Consider the following 16,917-nt stretch of genomic DNA (forward strand, 5'->3'; position numbering starts at 1 on the left):
TCAGTATGTTTCGATGAACGGTTTGTGGTGTTTAGGTTGTTTGTCATTATTGCTGCTCTCATATTGTTAATATCATTTCTCATTCTGTTGTTAATTTCGGTTTGGGTGTTTATGGTTTCCATTAATTGAGCGTTTTTTGTTCGTAGCTCCTTATTTTCTGTCATCATATCTTGTATCCCGCCAGTAAGTTGAGCTAGCGATGATTGTAGGTTTGCAATATGGCTTGGCATGCTTTTACATTGAATGCAAATGAAAATTGGTCGTCGTCCTGTCAGATTCAATCCCACACATTGGGGGTGAAATTTACTTGAGCAGAATGAGCACTGAGCTGGTGTCCCTTTGCATGAAGTCATAGTGCAAGTAGGTAAACAATTAACATTTAAATCCGTTATTGTGGTTTTCAAACTGTTATGTTGGTCTTTTGTCGATCTATCAGAAATAGGTGTCGAAGTGGTAGTAGTAGTAGTGCTGACGTTATTATTCAATACAACTTTAGTTGGTTTTTTTTGAGTAATTTTCTTATTGGTTGTTGATGCCATTTTATTGTAAGTGTTCTGCTTTATAACATACAGGATGTGTTACGTATTCAAGCTAGCCTCAATTGTCGCAAACAATAGACAGCTACTGGCTTTTGTTTGGCATGGCTTGGTTTGATTTGAAAGTTTGCTTCAGGTTTGAGTAACTGGCCTAGCTTTTAATTGGTAAAAAACACCTTTTAAATTGTAAAAAAGAAAATTAAATATACCTCCAAATGATAATGACACACTAGTGGTCCTCTATTGAATATCCATTGAAGGATAAGTTCTTGTTTGATGGGAACAGAACAGGAACACGACGCTCAGTCGACTGTGTTGTGCATTCCACTTTTAGCTTTGATATATATCATACTTATACTATCAACTTTACTGAACCTTATTTATGTTCAATCATATATTATATATATTCTGTCTATGACATTACAACAAACAAATTGTAATACTTCTATAACTGTCATCTATAAAAGCATAAATAATATAGTTATATACTCTATCTACCAGTTTGTTTAGTTATCTTTCCCTTTCTATCATAATACACATATCATAAACTTTTTTTTATATTTATATCTTTATATTTAGCCTCCATTTTACTTTTAGTAGGGCTTTCATCCACTTTTACTCCAGTATAACAAAACATAATTGTAACATAAAAAAGGTACGTTTTATCATTTCTATATATAAATTTACGTAAGGGCAAAATTCGGTAAATCGCGCGTTATTTCTAGAATGTTTACTCGACATGGTATATAATATAAAGTTGGTTCGTACTTTCGGTACTGATTTTAACCACCTGATGTAACCCTGTTTACTAATTAAATTGAGTTCAATAATACGTAAGGGCAAAATTCGGTAAATCGCGCGTTATTTCTAGAATATTTACTGTTTACTAATTAATTAGTTATTGACAATTAAAACGAATTTAGGTTCAACGATTTTCTGATTGTGGTATACACTTTCTAATGGATGTCCATCTTGAAAAATACCCGCACACAATAATACGAGGCTGCTTCGCATTTTCCTACCGTATCCTCCCTACGATATTTGTTTTTAATGGCTGAAAACGGTTGAACAGTTCGAGTAGGCCTACAGCATCATACATCATAATGTTGAAGACAGGCCGATTTTCTTTACAAAATATGAATTATTATTTTGATAGATTTAATATACGTTTATACAAATGTATTGATTTGCGATGAATGGAACATTTCAAATTATTTGGTTTAACCATAGGGTATAGGTTTAACACAAGTAGGAAAATGTATGTGCCCTTAGAGAATAAACTTAAAACCTTCGATATAGTATTGCAATACTACTATACAATATTGTAAATACCTATTAACCACTTTTGGTCGCCATTTAAATCGCAAATTTCTTACTGTGAGTGTTGGTACTGTTAGATATATTAATATAAAAATATATACAAATAAACTGTATTACTGTGAGTGTGGGAGGCCCTACCGTTAGATTATAAACACATAATATACAAATAAACTATATTACTGACAGTTGCTTCTCAACGTTTGTATTAATTAATAATTACAAACAATACAAAGGACGTAGTGGTCTATTGTCACATGTACTTTACTATTTCAATCGACACGACAGTGACAGTTTTAACAAAGTATTAAATCGCAAATGTTTTTGTGTATATACAGTATATTATTTATAGGCCTATAAAACATGAAAAAAATATTTCGTTGCAGAGTGGATAAAGAATATATTTTAAAATGGTTCCTCTTTGTACCTTCCCTCAACCTTAATGTTACATACAAAACACAAATTGGATTTGCATAAATCATTGTGTCTATTCGTTTCTGTAAACGACAATATATTATATAGTCCTGCTTACTTTGAAATCGCCAGTTTTTTTACGCTGAAATTACTGTGTATATCGCTTCGCTCGCGTACCATCTAGTAATTATAATTTCGTCTGACAATTTTTCGGGTTTGATAAATCATTTTAATTTTTAACAATAATTTATACCATAGGCAAATCCACTTTATGTATCTTTTTTTTAAAAGAATACTTATAGCTTTTGATATTTCTTTGCCCTTGTAATTTCCCATGTAATTTGCACATCACGAATTGTTACCAAGCCGACTCCACTAGCCAGATATTTCAATATTGTTTTTTTTTTCTTCATATTTTCTCATTTTTCATAGTAGAATGTTATGGTATATAAATAACACGTCACTGTAAAAAAATCTTTTAAAAGGTTATAACCAGTTCAGTTTATGAAACCATTATAAATATGCGTTTTTTGGGGTTTTTTTTTTAAAATGAAGGTTGCGGGCGCTATTTACACAAGTAAAAATACACTTTTTAACATTTAACTACTACTGTAATTACAAATTTATTATTATATTCTTTTACATTTTTATAACATATTGTTATTATACAACATATAAATATATATTTTCTAACAATTTCACATTAAAACCTTTTACGGTCAATAGTTTGTGTACTACCAGTGCAGGTCAAAGGTAAATTTTTTTCAAATTGGGTCATTTTCATCTTCATTTTTCTTCATCATTTATTTGTTCAGTACCATATGCTGTAAGGCATAAGAACGAAAAATAAATTGTTTATTCAAAAAATACAAATTTTATTTTCATATAATTAATGGTTGCTCTACGCATTTGATATGGATTTTTATCTCTTTGACATGATAAAGTTTAAATTGTTTAAAATACAGGGTTATAGATTAAGTGGTTATGGAGTACATGACTATCCCACAAACTAAGCGAAAGATATCTGCCGACTGCTCGTTTTCCCGTAGCTAGACCAACCAAGAATCTGGAACAGAACAGAACATTTGCCCAGAAAAAATATAAATTTAGGTGATTAAAACCAGTTTAAAAAACAAGTCCTTTTATTTCAACAAATGTTATGACAGTATGTATAGTGTACAGCTGTACTTAATAATCAAAGATAAATATGTAAGAGTCATTGTCCTTGTATTGGTAGTCAGTCGATTTTGTATCTAGTATGAAACTAGAAGATACACAGGTAATACCTTCCTACTCCTACACCACAGTATTCTCAATAAATGAACTACAGTAAATTGTACACATGGATGATGGATGTGCATTGAACAAGTTGAAGTTCCATGGATTTTCTTTACTAATAATACTGGTTTACTTTTCACGACATTAAGGAAGTAGTAGATCAGTTCCAGTTGCTACTTCGAGAAGTAACTCATTGTTGTACTTGAGTAATTATTATCACAGCTTTGACCTGGAGCATTAAAAAAATACACTTTTTCAAACAAGTCAGTGAGTTAATCAGCAAAATGAACAACCTCGAAATATTAAGATTACTTGCAACATAAATAATGGCGACATTACTGCAAAAACTGATAAAAGTTCTCCGTTTAGACTTTTGCAAAGTAAAAATTTGAAAATGAAAACCAGAACAAGTGTAAAGCCACTCCAAAGAGCTCTCATACCAGCAACTTTGACATCACGATCAATGCAGATACGAAGGAACACTATCATATTGAAGTAGGCATTCAATCCATCACTTGTAAAAAGCGGTATAAAGATATTCCACCAGGATAAGTTCCAAATCTGTTCAAGTTTAAGCATTAGCAAAATGGAAAAAATAAACATTGAGATTACATTAATCCACATTTCTAGTTTTGTCAGTCCCAGCCATTGGATGAGTTCTTTCATTGTGAAAAACATTGTAACCAATGTCAATGAATTTCTTCTTCCTTCATGAAACTGAAAGTCACTCTCTTCTTTTTTATGTTAGGCTCTAGCCTAGGCCGGCTCTATCTTGGCCTCTTGTGATGACCTTTTTTAGAATGTATTCACAAACATTTAAAAATACCAACTTATCTTTATTTAGTATTACTGATATCGAATCAACAGCAACACCCTTTAGTCTATCCTGACATAAGTGCTTGCCTTGGCTGCCTTGTTCAGTTCAGGCTGGGGAGTGAGTGTTGACTGCCTGGTGGAGGCTAGCCTAGAGTTAGGCCTAGCCTAGGCCTTGATTCCCGGCCTAATACTACTAGGGCCTAGGCCTAAATCAATGTATCAATCGTTCACTGTTTTAGTATTATTTGTCTCCAAATAGTTTCCGTTACCAAAAAGGTAGGTGCTTTGGTATACTGGTATTACGTACTTTCGTACAAACAACAAAGATCTAGGCTAGGCCTACACTATCTTTGGTACAAATGAAGTAGCGCCCCCTCATGTCAATATTTTAGAAAGTTATGGGGCGCCAGGAATCATGAGAATGCATGAGATTAATTCATTATTATTGTCTATGTTATAAAGATAAGCCCCTCGTGATCAGAGGGAGATTAATTTCACGTCTAATAAGAAATATGGCCTAATCACCAAATGATCACATCTTTTTAGAAGGAACATACATCTTAATAAAAAAAAAGTTGTTTCATTCATTTTTATTATTTTCGTCATCATTTCATCACATAATAAAAGATTAACTTGTCAAAGTACAAAACATCTCAAGAAGATGGACGGTATTGTCAATAAATGAACCGAATCACTATATTCAACCACTTAAAGTGTAAACATTAAACATTACTATTACTGTATATAACTATTTAAAATATCTACATTTTATTTAATTCAGACATTGTGTATTGACAACATCTTTTTCTTCTTGAATATGAAGGATGAAATGGACGACAAAAATAATACCTTTTATTGAATTTTCTTATACTACCTGAGCAATAAATTCCTGAGAAAATCGAGACTCATCATATCAAGACAACGAAGACAGATTTCATAAGAAACAGTTGAATAATTATGTATCGTTATGTCTGGGTAAACATACCATATATGTTGATTATGTGTGAGATCCTTAACGTATTGCAGCATGCAAAGAGGGTTGAAAATACACCATACAGGAACTCCGTATTTCTGAACTAGGACTACGGTATTTCTAAACACACTACGGTATTAAATAACTTTTGGATTTCCACATCCAACTGTTCTGAAACTCTTTGTCTTCGATTCTTTATTATTAAATTCGAGATACATGAGAGCCCTCATAGATTAGAGGGTCACCCCAAAAGACACCCTTCAATCAAAGATTTCATCAACGGTATCAAAGCCAACATTCGGCATGGTGTTCAAAGTTCAAATCAAAGTATGTTCCGACATCCAATTTGATACACAATTTTTTAAAGAGTAATTAATTTGATCTAATAGAGTGTCATCAGCGTACATTTTTTACTGAAGTTAATAATAAATAAATTATGCTAATAAAAAATGTTTAAGTATGGGTCCCACTGCAGTACCGAACCCAGGGGACACCAGAAAATACAAGAGAGGATGAAAACGCTCTTCTGAAAAAAGAATCTTCTTAGACTGACCCACAGGAAGAAAGATATCTATTGCAATAGTAGTCGATCTCACAAATACCAAGACATTTGACTTTTCGGAGAAATAATAATGTGAGGGCCAGACCCGATCGAACGCGTTACTCAAATCAAGAAAAATTGCGTTAATACGTGGAGTAGATCGTTCTTCATAGTGGAGTGCTTTTGGTAAGAATTGTTACACAGATGACAAAGTTTTCAAATGTTGCACATTATATACTCGGGCAGGATAGACTCGAAATATCACACTGTGTAGTAAAAAAATTGTTAACACATGACCATATTTAATCTTGCCGACCCGTTTGCATCGCCTTCATACGCGTCATGCTAATGACCGCTAAAGCGTGGTTCCCACTAGCGACGCAACGCAAGGACGTAACGCAACGCAAGTGAATTGACCAATCACAAGCGATGTCTTATTCGCTTGTGATTGCCAACTTCGCTTGTCATTGGTTAAAACGCTTGCATTGCGTTTACGTCCTTGCGTTACGTTCTAGTGGGAACCAAGCTTTAACATCGACACGTACAGGGACGTACAGCGCAACGTAGGTATTTTTGACCAAAAGGCGACTTATTATAGGCTATTCAAACTTTCGCTTATCATTGGTCAAATAGCTTGTGTTGCGTCCACTAGGCCTAAGCTTGGTTTCTAAAATTCTACGCAACCCAAGGATGTACGCCGCAAAAAGTGATTTGACCAATCACCAGCGGTAGATTATTTCGAACAGTCGCATGTTATTGGTCAACTCGCTTGCCTTGCGTCTACGTCCTTGCGTTGTGTCTCTCGTGTGGGAACTAAACTTTGGCTTTATTGCACTGTACAGTACCCCTTTAAATATTAAAATACCCACACTTATGCTGCTTGTGCGCCCCGTATTAGTATGGAACGCTTGTTATGCCTATATCACCAGTTTTAAATTATTATTTTCTGTATGCTTGGTTTGGTTCGTTTTTGTTTGATAATACCATGGAGTAATACTCCATGATAATACAGTAAATGGCAGATAAGAGTAGATTTGAAATTGTATGGATTGAAAATAAAATGAAAGACAATTTTGCCCAAAGAAACATAACTTCAAATAGTAAAACAATACGGCACAATTGTCATTCCATAATCTGATCAGTAGCTGTTGAACTAGCCTGGGTGGGCCTAGCTAGCTGCTACTGCTAGGTGTTTTGTATGGGAATCCTTTTGTATGTAGCCTCCTAAAGAGAAATATATCAAGTTATGGCAGAATCTGACAGCGGACAGTCTAGTTCGTCTTCTTATGCCGGTAAGTTAAGTCTATATTGTATAAATAAAGGCATAGCCTAGTTTAGATATGGATATTATTAATAATATCAAATTGTTTCTGAATCGAATCCTTTGGCATAATAGGCATAGCAATACTATAGGCCTAGGCCTCTAACTAGGTACTACAGATCGACAATTACGACCCTGACAGCCAGGATTCCGGGACGATTCGGCCCACTTTTGGTGGGAATATTTGGCCCACATTTAAACCAAAAAGTAACACTTTGTCGGCCGAAGCGTGTCACTATAGACAAAACCAATGATTGTTAATAAATAATAATTATAAATAAGGCCTACACAATTTAATATTGTGGTATTTATTAATTAATAAATAATACATTAGGCCTACTCATTTATCATATATGGAATATGGTTTTCATCGAAACGAAATTGATTAGTAAATTGAAAAGCTCATGCTTGCAAATCTTTAGTGGTGATGCGGTTATTAAGGATCAAGTGATGTATACTATACACAAGAGAGGTGCGTCATTTGTCCGATGTGCGTCATACATTACATATACCAAAGTTACCAGCCTGAGAGATTTTCAAATACGGGACAGACTATTTCTGTGGCAGGGGTCACGTGGTGGGTGTTGTGATGAAGCGAATTTAGTTCACTGGCAATGGCACTCCTTCCTAGATGGCCGGAAATATTACTCGCGCACGTAAAAGTCATGATATGGCATCTCTAGTTGGCTGGAGATGATACTCCGATAGTAATCAGCAAAACGATCATGTTTTGCATTTAATATTCAGCATAGCTCGAGGTTTCCCCTTTTATATACGCACACAACATCATGTCACTGTGTCGTGTCAGTCCAACATGGGATTTTACATTAGTAATCGCGATAGTGACCAACGCATACTGCTGGCTATCGACGTGGTCACGCATGTTTTTATTCAAACTGCGTGTTTCATTAAAAATCACTTTAACATGCAGGACCGTCCTGCACAATGAAAGACAGTTGGTGTAACTATGGTATACCATGATGCACCCCTGCATCATAACATTGGCTTACCTTTACATGACAATGAAGCAGCTATTTTAAAATTAGTGATGGACCTTTTAGAGATCAAGATGATGATGACTGTGGTAAAGTGACTGACATTGTTTATTGAGGTGACGTACCCTGTGGGTTTTTTGACACACCCCTCCCGGGGATGTATAATGCACTGCATTACACCCATCATCATCTTTACCCACCATTGCCTAGAGGGATGTTTTTTCTGTTTGGAGGGCTGGAGGTCTGATCGTCTTAGCGTATAGCGAAACTGTTAGACCAGGAGAAGGAAATCAAGATGATCTCGGAAATTTGTCGGACCATTTTTTTTATAATACCATTTGAGGACGCTGATTCCAAATATATGTTTAGGGTGACATTTTCGAGAAAAGCAATCTTTTATGATAAATTTTCACCAACTTGTCGCTCAATTCCGTGTTGCACTGTCGCATGACCCATTAGCTCTATTCTATCCTACAATGCCTTTCGAATTTTACCTACTTCAGACAAACAAGAGGTTCTTGTGTTATGGTATTTGCTAATAATATACAGTATTCTAAATGTTAAGAGAAATTAAATTTTGTCATCAAATTGCATTCTAGGTATATAACTACAGACATGATTACCATCAATGAGAATATCATGAGTAGATTTAGTAAAACAATTTATAGCCATTTCTGTAGTCTTAGCAACATTAAGATGTGCCACTGCACAATTTTCCATTTTAAATTGGACAAATAAAATTTCTTGAGTCTGCACCCAAAATTGTTTGCCCATTTATCAATAAGATCACAACTGTGCCCTCTCTAGCTTCATGTACGTGGCCTTATATACACTCATTCCCTAGGATCTATTATTGATTAGATATGTCATTTAATCAAAAGTTTCCAGACGATCGGAGGTGGGAGGACTTGAACTTTGGCAGCATATTGACCCCCAGGCCAAGACACTTCGGCCTCAGAACGTTTTCGGCCTAAGGGCGATTCGGCTCATTTAATATGTATTGATAGTAAACCTGGAGAAATTTCAAAGACTAAAAAAAAATTAATAAAAATCACAAAAAAAAGTTTGTTTGTTTTCACTTGGAAACTGTACTGAAAGTTATACAAATGATAAACTAATGATTATTGTGAGATGCAGTGTACAACTTTATTATTATTTACTTTTACATGTTCTATTTATTCTAGATTGGTGGCGCTATTACTGTCAGTATGCGCAGCAGGCTCAAGCTGCCCAAGCTCAGCAGACACAGGGTCAAGCATCCACATACAGTACTACTACTACTCCAACCACAACTGAACAGGATACCTATCAAGTAAACTACTCTGCCTACACGTCAAGCTATACGCAGGCAGCACCAACATCAACAGCAGCAACATCAAACTATAAAGAACCAGTCAAGGATGGTTATTACTCACATTCTTATTCTGGTTATTACTCTGCTGGACCAGATCCAATAGAAAACAAAACTCAACATGAAGTGAGTTATCACTCAGAAAATCCTACTGGAAGTTATGCCAACGACAATGCTCAAAATGCGCAACTAGAGAACCTGCAAAAATTGGTTGCACAAAGTGTGGCTGAAGCTGTTTTAAAAGAATGTGCCGATATAAATTTGACACAGCAGCCTATGGGAGGTATGATAGACAAAATTCCACCAGATATGGAATATGAACGAAGCAGATTTCGTGAAGGGTCATGGAGAGGGAGAGGAGGTAGAGGAGGTAGGGGAAAGAATGGACACTCTTATTTTGATAATCGTCACCAAAGAGACTTTCATGGCAATGATGATGGTTACTGGAATAAACGTAAATTTAATGATGGTGGTGGAGAGTATCGTTCTAGGCGGTCAGATTTTGGTCGTGGATTCCGACCAAATGTCCATCCCCGGGATGCGTTTAGATCGAATCGGTATGATGGTACTAACCATGCAAGTGATAAATCTCCCATACATGTACCACAGCGTTCTCTTGGACCATCAAATCCGGCAGCTGTTGTCCAACAACAGATTGAGATGATGATGAAAGGGGGGAAAAGTAAACGACCACGTGTGTATGCACCTCCACCAAAATCTTTGACAAATCAAATTTACAATGCAATGAAGCATCCCAGTGAAGATAGGTTGAAAAGTAGTGAAGCTAAAGATACAAAGAAAGAAGAAAAGGAATCAACTAAAAGTGATGATGTTAAACTTGGAAGAGACAACCATGAGGTTTTAAAACCTGGTGAATCTAAACATGGTGAGAAATACTGCTATAGTATGAATTAGATTTGTTTACTCATGTCAGGCAGTTTCTACCAAGAGCCTGGCTCAAACTATAATGAAAGTTATAAAATCAACTACAGTATTTCAGTGATCAAGTAAATAAATGAACCTTTTAGCTTGGTTGAATCAATAGCTTGCACCGTCAAACAGTTTAAATTGACCGATATATAATTCTAGGTGCAAATTGGAATAAGAATTGTTTTGACTATGATGTACTGTAGATTGTACTGTATTTTTTTAAATATGTATACATATTATTATTAGAAAGAATTGTACAGGCTTTATGAGAAATTTAGTCATAATGCATTCAATCATAAATGTTTGGGTTTTTTTTTTAGATGAGTCTAATGTTTCTGAAGAGGTTGCTGTTCCAGTTGGATACAATCCAGAAGAAAAATATGGTAAATAATATCAGACACTAAACGAAACCCTCCTTGATTTTTCCAAGGTCTGGTTGTCTATAGGAAAACTTATTTCTGTACATTATGTTTTATATAATAATTTGAACATTAATGGTTTTGTGAAATGTAAATAGTACTGGATTTTATACAACTTGCTTTTATCTATGTAAAAATGTCAACTTGATTAGTGTTTACCATGTGTAATTACCTAATTTAGTTAGCCCTTCCCCTGATATATTATGTTTACCATGTTTATGATTTTATTTTCAAAAAAAAAAAAAAAACAGGGAATCATTTAATACTCTTCACATCAGAAAAAATGAAAAACACATTTTTCTCCTGATTTATTTTTCACGTTTTCACAAACCTTACACAATCTTGGAAGGTCAATTACACACGCCCAGTAGCAATTTGAGACATCTCAGAACAGAAGATGGGCTTCTCACTGGGTCCCCTGTAAAATGTTGGGAAATTTTCTTAAATATTGCCTTTACATAGGCAAACCTGGTTAATAATGTTGCTGTTATACGACGTGCCACATACCTCACACTAATCTTTTTACTTGATATGCTTGTGACATGCCGTGAATCTGATGCGAACTGGTGTGAAAGACGCTTCATTGGTGTAGGCCATCACCATTGCTGAATATGTATTAAATTTAAATGTGTTTAATATTCATTGTATAGGTGAGGAATATATCCAAGAAGTTAAAGCCTTTCATTGTCATCTTTGTGGTGTGTTGTTAAGGTGGCAATCTGAAGTTGATGAACATGTTAGAAGTACTCAACACTATCGTTGCTTTAAGGTAACTAGTTTAACTCTCGCCGAATTGCTTGTATCCTTAGGCAAGATACTTTGCCTCTCTTCACCCAGGTGTATAAATGGGAACCCGGTAATAGATCAAGACATAACTTTGCGCTGATTACTAGCTGCATTATGGGGGTATGTTTCCATAGGTGTTTGACCAAAAATAAATGACTGGGGTAATAATGTTCAGTGCTTAGAGGTTTCACAAAATTAGGCGCTATATAAATCCAGGATATTATTATTATTATTAATAATTGCCAAATAGGAAAACTGTGCTATTTAATAACATGAAAATGGAAAAAAAATATTTCAGAGACATACCGTATCCATTCTATTAACTCTAATAAATGCCTTGGGCATTATTTTTTGGATAATTAATATCAAGAAATAATAATAAAGTCAAATTGTCATTTTATATTCAACTTACTACAATAATCTCACATTTTGGATAATTATTTATGTCAACATGAATTTCCTTTCTACTTTTTGTAATAAAACAAAATAATCTGTTTTATAAGATGACAATTCTTTTTGAAAAACCAAAAAATTTGTGAAAACTAATCGGACAGCTTTTTAGAAGAATGAAGAAGAATAGGACAGCGAAAATATCAAGGTTAGTTTTCAGTAATTGGTTTTTCAAAAAGAATTGTCAACTTTATTTGTAAAGACCAGATGACCATTTTTAATTTATTTTATGTTTAGAATTGCGAACATGCAGAAAACACAGAAAATGAAGAACACAAAGAAGTTACTAAGGTATGATTTTATTTTATCTTATTTTAAATGTATGCATTGTCAGTAGAGTAGTTTTTTAAACCAGTTTATTATACACAGTATATATTAATAATCATGTGGATCATTGTATCAAAATAAAATGTGTTTGCTGCCCTCAGGTGTCAGACGAATCCAGTGAGAATAAAGTAAAAATTGAGGTAAACATTTTATTTTTGTTTTGTTTTTTAAATGGTATTGTAGAGCGGACACATGTTAAAGGAAATTAAATTAATTATTATTAACAGAAATTCTTGTTTCCCTGCACTTTGCCGCCTAATTACTAAAAATAAGTGATCTTCTCTACGGCCACTCCCACCACACCAACTTGCTACTTGTTGTTTTTCTGGTTGTGATTGGCTTTTACTTTGATTATCATTTTTGTTTTGTTTTTAGTAGTAATAACGATAATAATAATAATGTGATAATAATAGTAATAATAATAGAAAAATGAATTTTAAACAGTATCACAATTTTGATTTTAATGTTTTGCAAATGGTAACGTCCTTTTTTTGTGTACAGGTTAATAGTTTTTTGCTATAAGCTTTTTCGACTTACTGATGTTCTGCATGAGATTTTAATGTTTTTAACTGTTTTTTATTATTGTACAAATGGTATATGTAATTTACTCTCAATTCAATGTTATATATTACAATGAGTAGAACGAATAAAACCAGAAACCAGAAATAAAATAAATATAATCTATTTAGATATTATATAAAACAAATAATGAATGTTTTATATTCGTGTAATAGTACAAATAACAAACAAAAATAATTTTATTTAACAAAAAAGAGAGTACCCCGTAAAAATTAAAAGTAACGCACTCAATGGTTTATTATGATTTTATACCTGGCCAAAATCTGTTCACCATTGCTCTTTTCTATTCTTTTCAACTGTGTTTTTATTTGACTATTGCAGATATGTGACGAGCATAAAGAAACAGTTAACCAAGAACTTGCCTGAAATATATATTTATTATACCTTTATGGAGAAATTTGAAACTGATCATGGATTACTGCATGTTCTGAAAACATTCCAATATAATATATTTATTTTTCAAAACTTCTACTGTCGCTAATAATGATATGTAAACTGAACAATTAATTGTAAATTGGGTCTATAGCCTTACTCGCACTGGACTTATTTTAGTGAAAATAGAATAAGACATCACAAACCACTGTCCACGCAAGAACTTCCTGGCTGTGAGTTTTACAGACTTCCAAAACTATGTTTACGGTCATTTGAAGGTAATACAAAGAAGTTTAACATAGTGATTGCATTTACACTCTTTATATTTCCTTCAACAATTAGCTCTAAGATACTATTTGTTGTAGAGACATGACCTGGAGTTGTGGATGGACAATCTCTGAAATTGCTGGGGTTTTTTTTAACCAAAAAAGAATCATGGGCTTACAGTAGTATAACCTCTGAAATAATCAGTTTTGTACCCTACCACTGCCAGAAGTTTGGCCTTCCAATAAAGATGCTTTAGGTTGTTTGGGTTTTTTTTCATAAACCCTACAACGAAAACATTATGTGCTTGCTAGAGAACTTCTTAACTGAAAGCAAAGAGCATACCATCTGTATCTTTAGCTCTGTCTACACGATGATCGTTATATTACTGCCACAGTGTGACAGTATAAAGCTTTAAGTTTAATACATTGATTGCCACATTGTACTACAATGGTTTATGTAGATATCCATGACCGGTAGTGACCTATCTGCAACATGCTAACTAGGGAAGATAAACATGGTAAAGTATAAGCATTATTTGAAATACAGTACCAGTATTGTGCATCGAAAAAGTATTTCATGAAACACTCATACATTTTATTTTTTGTATTGTATTGTACTGTGGCGTAGCTTTGCGCCAGGAAGTTGAGTAATTGGTCAGATGCTCGCCCTACTCTCACGTAACTTTTTACTTAATTTTAAAATTAAATTAAGTAAGAGAACTCGTAGATTTTTGTTTTCAAAAATGTATTGTGCCATCAATTGTATTATTAAAAATCTGACAAATAGAAAAATGTGTAACATAAACAGTTTAGCTAGTACTATTCTTTGTGTATCCCTTTAATTATTGTATGTTTGTCAGTTTGTAGTCTTGTGTTCATTGTTAGCTGAAGGAGTTGGAGAAATTACTATCAAAGTAATACATTTAGCTATCAAAGAACATAACTTCTTTTGTATGCATGTGTGTTTTAAGTAAATACAGTAGTTTAAAGTTTTACTTTGTAAAATGAAAATGTGCTGTTCATTGCATTAGCAATCTATAATTGTGACTTGTCTATCGATCATCAAATTTGCAATAAGCATGTAAATAATTAATACAGTAAGTAACAAACTTTAAAAGTAGCTTTTTTGTGTGGAAAATTTATCATTTAAGTCAGTGGTAGCCAGTTTGACGGGGCCGTAGCCAGCATGAATTTCCAACTTTTACCACCTACCCCAATTCCCCAGCACTGATCGTTGTATTTTAAATTAATAATATATTTAAAGCATCTTTGCCTCATCTGTTTTTAACTTCTCGCTACAGACTTGTGTTTTTAGGGGAATAAATCATGGTTGCCTGTTTTTCACTTTAAAAATCCAATGTTTTCAGAGAAAAATATGTGCCAAAATTTTATCATTTTCCACTACAAAATGTGAAGTGACAATTTTTATTTCAATCACATGTCTGCTGAATCGGGTGGTCCTGAACACAACTCACACAACACAAACTCATTTCTGTTATTGGTTGCATATTTATTTTTTGTTCCACAGTGCAAAATTAGACATTATTCAAACTATTATTTTTCTGAAGCAGAAAGAAAAGATGGAAATATGAATGGTATATGAACAGACACTTTCAATTCACCTAGTGGAAAACAGGCTTAATGCTTTATTATGTTGGAAATTGAATCCAATTGATAAACATAGTTGGGTCCACCTTAATGGGGATTCTTCTGTTTGTGTATTTTTTTGTAACTAAATTATGAATTTAGGCATATTCATTTTTTTCCAGATTCTTTTTGAAATTTATTGTACAGTACATTTGTGATATATCAAGATTAAAATTTTAAAAGACAATACTTGTCAATGTATAGTCTCATTCTAATCAATTAGTATTTGACACCACATATTTGAAAACAACAATGCTTTTCTATAGCTAGTTTCCATTCACCATTGTTCATGAGAATCAATGCTCTTCTATAGCACATTTCAACCCCTCCCACTGTGAACATTGCTATTGTTTTAGCTGTCACACCAGTCCCACCCAATTTTCTGCCAATTTCCTGGACTTTCTGCAATCTCATCCCTGAAGACAATCAAAGACATTAAGTTGTTCGAAATGTCGAGAAACTTTATAGTTTCAGAACTACATGGTGTACCGGAAACTTTATATCATCAACATTTTGACTTTGGCATGCAAACCTTCAAACAACATAGAGTACAAGCTTATTTGTATTTAAAGACAACTCTCTCCCTCCCTAAATATGCATAATTTTGTTATATATTACAAATAAATGGACATTAAAGAGTTACTATTAAAAACTCCTTTAGCAAGATACACATTTTCTTTGCCGTTGGTTAAGTTTCGAAATTTCATATTAATTTCATGTCCGCATTGTCATAAAGTCAGCAAGTTCCTTGTACAGTATAAGAAAATTAATTATTTTGGTATTGGATTTGTTTTTCCACATCATCAAGTATTATGATAAGACCTCACACATTTACATATACAAAGCTGTCCTGCTATCAAAAGTTCTATTTCATGGTAAAAGTTCTACTAATTGTGGTCTAAGACAGAGTTTTGACTTAATATTGGTAAAAAGATATATTTTGCCACACAGGGTTCCGTAGTCCTTTTTTGATGAAATGAATGTAATTCCACAATGATTCTAAACGGTTTATAACACTCTTTGCCAGTGACATACAACAGATATGCAGCATGTTTTCCATAATAAAGATATAGGAGGGTAATAATATAAATCTATTCTTTCTTTTTCTTCTTTCTAAGTAAAATATATGTAGCAAATAAACCTGAAATAAAAAGGAGAAAAATATTATAAAGACAGTATTTTGATTTTCAATAGTTATTTGATTAATTTTTTTTTGCATCATCTATAACATCTCATACAAGGACATTTTTCCACCAAGCTTGTCAGGTGTGGAACATCCAAATAGACCTTGCCTCATTCCCCAATTAATTGTACCATTTCATCACTATACTATATACAATGTGCAAGCCCACTTGGTAAGCAATTGATCTTGGCATGCATATGTATTGTGCATGCAATTGATCTTTGCATGCATATGTATTGTGCATGCAATTGATCTTTGCATGCATATGTATTGTGCATGCAATTGATCTTTGCATGCATATGTATTGTGCATGCAATGGATCTTTGCATGCATATGTATTGTGCATGCAATTGATCTTTGCATGCATATGTATTGTGCATGCAATTGATCTTTGCATGCATATGTATTGCGCATGC

General features: G+C 33.6%; 2 protein-coding genes across 6 annotated transcripts in view; one reads left to right on the forward strand and one right to left on the reverse strand.

Annotated features, from left to right (window-relative positions):
* Positions 1–7,058: 7,058 nt before the first annotated feature.
* On the forward strand, positions 7,059–13,474 carry LOC140046547 (uncharacterized). Of its 2 annotated transcripts, none has more exons than XR_011844805.1 (7): positions 7,059–7,167; positions 9,376–10,428; positions 10,793–10,855; positions 11,542–11,660; positions 12,181–12,275; positions 12,365–12,418; positions 12,556–12,589. XR_011844805.1 is itself a non-coding variant. In XM_072091235.1 (7 exons), exons 1-7 carry the CDS (start codon positions 7,122–7,124, stop codon positions 13,397–13,399), a joined length of 1,419 nt encoding a protein of 472 aa, XP_071947336.1. In that variant the 5' UTR covers positions 7,059–7,121; the 3' UTR covers positions 13,400–13,474. The 2 variants fall into 2 exon arrangements, 1 of the variants encoding a protein (XP_071947336.1); XM_072091235.1 differs by lacking the exon at positions 12,181–12,275 and adding an exon at positions 13,355–13,474 and having other exon boundaries at positions 12,556–12,594.
* The window catches only part of LOC140046548 (dolichol phosphate-mannose biosynthesis regulatory protein-like), a 29,520-nt gene continuing 25,058 nt past the window's right edge, over positions 12,456–16,917 (reverse strand). For all 4 annotated transcript variants that reach the window (XM_072091236.1, XM_072091237.1, XM_072091238.1 and 1 more), the window contains exon 4: positions 12,456–16,459. In XM_072091236.1, coding sequence (XP_071947337.1) covers positions 16,410–16,459 — 50 coding nt within the window. In that variant the 3' untranslated portion in view covers positions 12,456–16,409. The remainder of the gene's footprint in view (positions 16,460–16,917) is intronic.

Source organism: Antedon mediterranea, chromosome 4, assembly GCF_964355755.1.
Source record: "Antedon mediterranea chromosome 4, ecAntMedi1.1, whole genome shotgun sequence".
Lineage (NCBI taxonomy): Eukaryota > Metazoa > Echinodermata > Crinoidea > Comatulida > Antedonidae > Antedon > Antedon mediterranea.